This window comes from Homarus americanus, unplaced genomic scaffold, assembly GCF_018991925.1.
Source record: "Homarus americanus isolate GMGI-L3 unplaced genomic scaffold, GMGI_Hamer_2.0 scaffold39675, whole genome shotgun sequence".
NCBI lineage: Eukaryota > Metazoa > Arthropoda > Malacostraca > Decapoda > Nephropidae > Homarus > Homarus americanus.
Genome location: NW_024736071.1, coordinates 18,117,666 through 18,126,653, shown reverse-complemented (window position 1 = coordinate 18,126,653; position 8,988 = coordinate 18,117,666). Strand labels below are relative to the sequence as shown.

At 40.3% G+C, this 8,988-nt stretch overlaps 1 protein-coding gene across 2 annotated transcripts; it reads right to left on the bottom strand.

Moving 5' to 3' along the window:
• Positions 1 to 256: 256 nt before the first annotated feature.
• Positions 257 to 5,981, bottom strand: LOC121871856 (leukocyte elastase inhibitor-like). Of its 2 annotated transcripts, none has more exons than XM_042374414.1 (3): positions 5,760 to 5,981; positions 1,924 to 2,056; positions 257 to 1,714 (listed from the first exon to the last, which is right to left on the bottom strand). In XM_042374414.1, exons 2-3 carry the CDS (start codon positions 2,053 to 2,055, stop codon positions 605 to 607), a joined length of 1,242 nt encoding a protein of 413 aa, XP_042230348.1. In that variant the 5' UTR covers position 2,056; positions 5,760 to 5,981; the 3' UTR covers positions 257 to 604. The 2 variants fall into 2 exon arrangements, with proteins under 2 accessions (XP_042230348.1, XP_042230347.1); XM_042374413.1 differs by lacking the exon at positions 5,760 to 5,981 and adding an exon at positions 5,587 to 5,621.
• Positions 5,982 to 8,988: the final 3,007 nt, after the last annotated feature.

Below are 8,988 nucleotides of genomic sequence, written 5' to 3'. Positions count from 1 at the left end.
TCTAGATGACACTGACCACCCTGTTAGCGTGAGTAACTATTAATGGCATTGTACTGTGTGTAGGACCAGGAAGGTGGGATTTGTCTGTACAATAATTTTCCCAAGACAAACTGACTGACCCAGTCTTCATATAGACTTTATCTCAAAAATACAATTCATGTTTTCTTTTGACAACAGAATAAAAGCACCAGTGCAGTATATGATTTTCTATGTATCACTTCCTTAACTTATGATTTAGGTAATAAAAGTATGAAGATAAAATAATTAAATATATTAAATAAACAGCATATACATATATAACTCTCCCTAAAGTAATTTGTAAATGTAGGCATTGAACACTTCTTATTATAATTAGGAAGTTCAACTTCCCTTACCATCAGCAAGATGTTTTTAACTACATTGCCTTCTAAAAAGAACAGTAAGACCTTGACTCGGGTATGAAGTGTAGTGTGATAACTTGGTCAAGACGTGAAGGAAGGCGCGTGTGCATCGGAGTAATAACTGGCCTCTAGGATACAGGGCAGTGCCAATGGTGATATTAATGTTACATGGAATTTCTACCATTCCTAAAATGACTGAATTACATATTCAAGAAGTGTGAGACTCACCCAGCTGCCTGACTTAAAACCTCAGGTCTCACTAATCTGCCCCAGAAGAGCGGGAGACCCGACTTCAGGTCCCGTATAAAGAAGATGGCTGGTCGATCAACCACGAAGCTCCTGGAACTTCCCATCCGGTTGAGGGAAGTGCCGGTGGCAGCAGCTGCCTTAGTACCAATCTCCGTGATCTCTACAATTGTCTCGTGGATTACGTCATCCACCCACACATGCCCGTTTGCTATCATCCTGGCGAAATCGGCCTGGCGAGGATCGAAGATGGCCTTTACTAGAAGTGCTTGGAGGGTGGGCTTAAGGCTGGTCTTGTAGCTGAGGCGCATTCTGGGCAGCCACACGTTGACAACGGAGTTGGTCATGCTGTTGATATACCCGTTGATGATGCTTGCGTCGAGCATGAACTCGATATCCTCCAGTTTATCAGAAGCGGGGCCTTGTGACATCAAAATAAACATGGCAAATTGATCACCTTCGTAGGGCAGCGCAATCATGTGAGCATCCAAGTCGGGGATATCTACGTAAGGTACAGTCATAACGGATCGCATCATTGGCACTTCAATGGTCTCTTTTCCAGTATGGAAAGGCGCGAGCCTTGTGAACTCAGGGTCGAAGGGATTCTTCCAATCACCCTTGAAGAACACCGTGTTGGCTGCCACGAATATCGTCTCCGTGCTGAGTGGGTCTGCCAAGAGTTGGGGGATTAGACCATTAGTGCCATCCTTCACCCAATCGTTGATGACGTTAGTCGCTTCGGCGGGTTTCGTGTTGAAGTCTACTATGCGCACACTGGCACCATAACTCTTATTGGCACTGTTGGTGAAGTCAGACAAAATACCAACTCCACTCTGAAGGAAGAGACCATTGGCGACATTGAGAGTAACACCTTGTCTAGCGTGTGTTACGGAATCAATGAGTTCCTTAAAGGTGCTGTGAATCTTGGCTTCGGTAACACCGACAGGAAGATGTAGGGCATTATACAGCTGGTGGTAAGGGACACCTGAGGATCCCAGCAGCAGTACGGAAAGGAGGGAACTTATACTGAGGGGCGAGAACGTCACAGTTCCTGGATCCCTGATCTCCGAAGACAAGTCCAACGCGAACTGTAAACACAAGCACATGGTCAATACTGTGTTTATATATATATATATATATGAAAGTTTGTATGAATTCAAATGTTCACACACAAACAGTATAATTCCATTATTTTCATGGTTACATTACATGTACTGTACATGCAACTGTTTCTAAATACAGTAATATACAGTATTAGACATACATATACCTACAACACACACACACACAAACTCACCTCTTGAATAAAGTCACCAAACCTGACGGCTGGAGCTTCTCTACGGGAGTGGAGGGGTTGTGTAGGAGTAAGGGGGCCAGCCTGACACCAGCTTACCCCTAACAAGGCTATTATGATCACCAAGTAACGCATCCTGCAAGGGGGAAACATACCAGTTGAATATATTTCACTAATAAAATGACATAGGATCACCAACATGACCACACTTCTATATTAATATTAAACCAAGCTACAATACACCCAGGTAGTAGGTAGTAGGCAGCTACCAAACAGGGAAGTACTACCGTCTGGGAAGATATTGGAAGCATAATGTGTTGTCTAATGGTAGACCCTGCTGCCATATGGCATCACGAATATTGTGACCAAGTCCCAGGTTGCTGATCTGACTTTCTGCCTCATTTACCCACAATTGCAGGGTCTCAATTGTTTCCCTTACTATTGACAACACAACATATACTGTACATACTGTATATTGTTTCTCACTCTTGATCTTTTTTTTCATTTTTGTATTTCTTTATTATTTTTATTATTATTATTATTATTATTAGTATTATTAGTATTATTATTATCATTGCAGTGTTGTTATTATTGCTATCAGTATTATTTAATTATTTTTATTTTTGGATTTTTTTATTATATATTTTACTTATCTGAATTATTATTATTATTATTACATTTTCGCCCCCCAGGCCCCGATGTGGGTCAGTGACCTGTGCCCGGATGGGCTAATCCCAGTAAAAAAAAAGTATTGATATACTCTACAAAGTAACAATACCCCCAAATGTACTTATATAAAGGGGTATTCTGCAATACATAATGAGCTCGGTTACAATACATAAATACTGTACCAAGTTAGGCTTCACAAGTTCCTTATAGGATTAGGTACTACTGTACTGTATGTAGCCTATTGTCTCCTCGACAACACTAGCTAAATATTGGTCCAGGCTTCACTACTGTAATCAACGTTATTTTGCTACACTAACACTTTACAAAGTTAATGACAATGGACACATAAAATTAATTGTAATATTCTGCACCTTCATGTGTAATGCTACAGTATACAGTGCTAGATCGTTAAAGTGATGCATGAAATACCCTAATTCACGAGCATGACTTTTCGTTCAGTTATGTTACCTTGACATCCAAACGAATATAATTATAGTAAGTTGATGTTCCAATTCATCTTGCGCTTCAACAACTACAGTAAGGTCTTTAAACGCGTATCTAGGCGAGTACCTACACTATTCGACAATAAAAATAGATACGTCTCCCTAGTTTGCTTCATCCAGTGTCTTTAAAAGGCCAAAAAGTTGAGCGGAGCCAACCCCCCTCCATCCTGTCCACGCATCACCGCCACGCCCACCCACCCCTTGTTGTTGCCATTGTATTTATGCAGTGTTGCACGTCGAAGTCCCTCGCTTCATCCTCGAAATATATACACTTCCTGCCTCAGTCCTTGGATGTTCAAAGCTTGGTACGTTATTGTTCCACCTGACTGGCTCGTATGCTGGTAAGTGGTAAGTGGCCAAGAAGTTAAAGTATTAATGGATAACCGAACTCAACTTTAGTTCCTGGCGTCTTCATCCTTACATACGTGCAGACGCTGTGAGAGGCGTTCTCATAACTTCTGTTATTGGAATACACTGTATATCGCATGAACCTTAAGAATCCCCGGGAGGGCCCTGGTGTGATTCATCATGGCGGCCTACTTGCCCTACTACATTCCAGTGGTCATCATCCTCGAGGCTGGCAGTGCCCCAACACACCGCGTCTTTACGTTAACATTTTCGTAAGAGTATTCTGGAGGATGACGTGAGGCTAGTGTGCCTAGATATTTGTCATTTCTGTAAAAATAACTGGAACTATTCCGCAGGGTATTGTGGCGTGACTATGTACAGTCATCCACAAAAGTCCTGTCGTCTCTCCCCGCTGCTCCTCGAGCCCCGAGATTCGACTCGTGAACTCGAAGCAGAAGACACTAATGCATTACTCTGTCCATAAATGCTTCGGGTTCACGAATATTATTCTCGGGGTTCGTGGTTCAGGAGGGGAGGCGACAGGACTTTTGTGGGTGACTATTGTACAAGGCTCTGAAGTCATATGTCTTGATCTGCTTAATAAAGTCCAGTCGTCTCTCGAATGTTCACATGTTCAAAGACTAGGGTGATATTTATTGTAATATTGATTTTAATTTGTCGCCGTATTACCTTTGAAGCTATGCAAGGAATTAGACACACCTAATTGTAATTATTATTTGTGCTTTTCATTTTTATTATAAATTGTGCTAATAGTTTCTTGAATCGTTAAATAGCGAATATGAAGTTGTTGATCGCAAATTGTATACTGTACTGCATATATATTTTCTATTTTGAATTTAGTTGTCATCTGTGTGAATGAAAGTTATTTTTTTTTTTTTTTTTTTGGAAAATAGTTAAGAGTAATAAAATCCTTGAGCTGCTTTTTCCTTGACAGACGTCCTTAAATCAGTGAACTCTCTCTTAACTTCACCAATATCGCATGATACTCCAGCCACAAAATTCACCGCAAGTATAGCAGTCCCAACGTTATTTTTCACTTTGGCGGTGTTTTGTTGTCCAATTTTCCTAAGAAAACATTGTTTAACTCTTTCACCTCTTCCAGCATAGCTAAAACCTGCTGATAGATCTCGTGCCCTCAGCCAGCAGATATCTTTAGTACGTTTTGAAAGCATAACTGTGATTAGCCGATTGGCCCACAGGATGACTCACTCTTACAGTGTTTACTTTTGAAATTACAATACCCAAACAGCAACGCAAAATAATTTAAGTATGGAAGATTTACAATATTGTTAGCAGTTTGAAAGTTTGAATACCGCAAGCCGGTTACAGCTTCGCCGAGTGTATAACTTACGGTGTTTTGCGTAGCCGCGTTCATCATTGTCAAGCTCAAGGGGAAATATCAACTGTGAACACTGCGCACTGCACTTTTATTAATAAACACAACAAAATTACTTCATTTTTTATCATAGGAAACTGAACAGGGTTTTTTGTTCAATTTTAGAAAATAATGCGATCACTATTTCCCAAACTTAGCGACTGTCCGAGGGTCGTGATGCATATTTACTGTATTCAGTAGCCGACTAACTTAAAGATAATGCACACAACTCCAACACTGAATTCGTATCAAGCTGAGGCAAAAATGACAGCATACATTACCACGGACCTCCGTAACCTTTAATCAAGAAATGACAATGCAGTATTGCAGTGAGGAGAAATTTATTCAAAAATGCCAATCCCAAAATAAGTCGTGTGCATAAAGATACTAAATTCTAAAAAAAAAATAAAAATAATAATAAAAAACTGTTTGCTATATACATAATATCCCAGGGAATTAATCACTGTTTTAGGAACTTGAATTTAAGAGATGATAAATCGCAATTACTGGTATGCGTATTTACGTGTCATAACATTGCCGTTGGTGACGATCACTTTGGTGCACATATCGCAACTCCATCGTTAAGTAATGATCATCTTAGGAAAATCAGGGATGGAGGTAAAGCGGTTAACAAGTACACCGGAGTTGGGTGAATTTCTCAGTTATCATTACTATATTATAAATGACATCGCCCCTCCCCAACACCCCTCATCCTCCAACTTCGCACTTCTCAGCCTCCAATAACCTCACCATCGTCTTCCATGAACCATTGTCAGTACAGTACTGTATTTTCTACACCAGTAACCACCACACTCAACACTGTAAATATAATGGCTGTCACACACACATAACTTTATATGATGATGGAGGTCAGCTAAGTAAGCAACTCTCACTTGCCGCAACAAGACTTGGACACAACCTACCTTCTGTCCTGTCGCTGCGGTAGCTTGACTAACACTGATTCTCCTCCACTGAAACTCTTCTATAAATCTTGATCCAGTTGCAACAGTACCTGGAAATGTCCGCCTCTGTTGACACTGCATATGGGAACCCCCAACTTACGCACGGCGATATACTGTACAACTGAAGGAAAATTGTAACAGCGGGCCCGTGTTTACAATCTGGATATGGCTTCACCGCACCCCACTTATATAACTAGTTGGCAACCGCACAGATGAATCTCCTGCTCTGTGCATCTATGGGCGGGACTTATATACTAAAGCCATACTGTTGTATGACACCATCTTAACTAACCTAAATATAAAACGACGATGACTAGTTTTTTTTAAGTTATACATGGATAATGTAAATATCTACATAAAACAATGTTACAGGGAGTCACTTCTTTCTCTTGGGAAGTCCCATTGACGTCACAACTCCTCCCCTCTCCCTCTCCATGGGGGTACCTCAGCAGCAGAAGGGAGTGGCAGTATAAACACATTCCTGTACACATAACACTTTGCCATTATCCAGCTGATACACCACAGAATAGTTCACGAAACATAACACGAAGAGAAGCCATGGACACGTGGGCTACCTCAGACACTTATTTTCAAAGCGTAACTGAAATATTTCGTAAAACCGCCGTACAAGTTCACAAAATTTCAAAATATATCAAGGATACCCCTAAGAAAGTCGTTACAAAGTCATGCTAGGATGCTTATAAAAAATATAGGAAAACGATGACTGCTAAAAAAAAAAGCAATGGGTGGGTGGTGAAACTGGGGTTGTATGTGTGTCTGTGTGTGAGTTGTGAGGTGGTGGTGGTGGGCGTGAACCGTGGTAGTAGCGTGTGGTGTGGGTGTAACTTGACTGTGGTAGAAGAAAGGCAGTGTGGGCGTGGTGTGGTGTGTACGTGCATGCCTTAAAGCAAAGCAACAACAAGTATTATGAGCATTACACAACATCAGGAGAAACTCGCTCTGTTGGTGGAGATGTCTTGAGCGTGTGTGACCTTGGCTGTGGGTTTTTCCGTTTTTCTGTCTATCTATCTAACTATGTACAGTAAGACTTAGCAAAAACACAATATATTTTTAACTTAAAGACCTTCAGAACAATAAATTCTTCTTATTCATATTATATATTTTATTATCAATAATATTCTTCACCGTACGAATAGAGATAAAAGTAAAAATAATAATGCAGATGAGTGTGTGTGTGTGTGTGTGTGTGTGTGTGTGTGTGTGTGTGATGGTAAATGAACAGTTATATACCGTAACAATACTTTAAAATCTAAGAACCCTTTTCATCCGGAATAAAAAATAAATAAACTTATAAAATTCAATTACATCAAACACCGCCACACACACACAAACACACACAGATTGATTATTTTACTCATTAAAAAATAAAGGATGCAACTGAGGATAACATTCCGTACGTAATTAAATATAAGTAAATAAAAACTAAATATAATACAGTATATTAATATAAAAGGAGACCGGTGTGCACGAGGCAAGTGTTACGTAGCCTCTCTAGAACAAAAGTGAGTTGTGACGGTTACATGTTAATCTTCTTAGCTCACCCATAAACAAACTCTTGTACTAATTACGGTATTTTTCCCCTTGTATATTCTGAAAAGCCTTGAATGGCACTGATACAACGAATTTATTACTCGTAAACTCATGCAGTTGCTTTATTAAAATATTGAAATACTGTATTATGGGACTCCTCGGTAATTATATATTTAATAATGGCGCTTTCTCGCTCTTACCCTGAGCCTTTTATCTTAAACAAAACAAACGATATTGCGTCGCATTTTACGACAAAGGACTCTCGTAATGGTAAAACAAACAAAAAAATACCCCCCAAAATCATATTACATAAATTAGGCCTATAAGTGCCTGGCATTCGTTCATCATACTAAAGCAAGTGTTGCTATTCCATTGACTTTCGAACTTTAAATTTTGTCCCTTGACACGATGCAATGGATATTTTTAACGGTTTTATTGACATCTAACAAATTTTTAATTCATATAATAAGTAAATGACATAACAGGTAGAAAATAGTAATCATATAACTTAGCCTTTTAAAATCATACACGCGTAACAGGCTCGACATATTGAATGTGTCATGTGAATTCATATGCCACAATCATAATGTCGAGCCTGTTACCATATATTTAACAAATAGAAACAAAAATACGGACACTGCCGTATACATTATTACTATACAACCGTAAATTTGGCGGCAAATAAAAGCGACGGACTCGGAAATATAGGAATGTCGTTCATGATATTTTACTTAACACGTCCGTTTTATACATTTAAATTTGAAATGTATGAGACAATCTACAGTTTCCACGTGCAAGGCGATATTAAAATACACTCCTAGGATGAAGTTGTAATATATGATAATTACAATGAACAAAATTCTTTGGGACTGCGAATGTGTCCCTGTTTCTCCGCTAATTCAGCCCCTTTTTTCTGTTACGGCAAATAATGGCGGGCATAGTTTTTATCAAGGGCATTACACACTCTACCCTTTAAATTGATGTGCCAGACTATGACGCAAAGCCAGAGTAACAGGAAAAGCCTTATACGATACAAGGGCACCCTCACTAATGGTATATGGAAGTTGTCTGCATGGGTATTTCTACTGTCCACGCAATACTTCCGGACACCCACCTTCCCAGCTAACCCTTGGCATTCTGAGGGTTGGGGACAAAAGGGTTTTGTGTTAGGGTTGGGCACATGGGCGTGGGAGAGGGTGAGAGTAGCCCGAGCGGCTAACGAGCCGATCAGTGGTGAAGAGGATAAAAGTGTAATGGCCGGGTGAGGATTTGTGGTGAGGGGAGCTAGTATGGGATGCACAGGGTATAGGATTTGAGGAGAGTATGAGGACTTGTAGAGGGAGAAGGAGAGGAGAAAAGTGGAGTTGGGGATAGAAAAGGGTTGGGGATGGTGGTGGGAGAGAAGTATGGTGTGGTGACTGTAACTTGGAGATCTACCATCCGGTAATCACGGCTATCCACGCAAGCGAAGAAAATGGCCGTAAAACAGTGATGATGATACTTCATAGGGTCGTTCACCTCTGATGACCGCCGTCTGTATCACTGTATTGTACCTCGTCCTGTTGCCGCCAACAGGATTGAAGGGAACTGGAGACGAGGCGACACGTACAGGGTGTGAAGAAGGGTCACAATAAGGGGT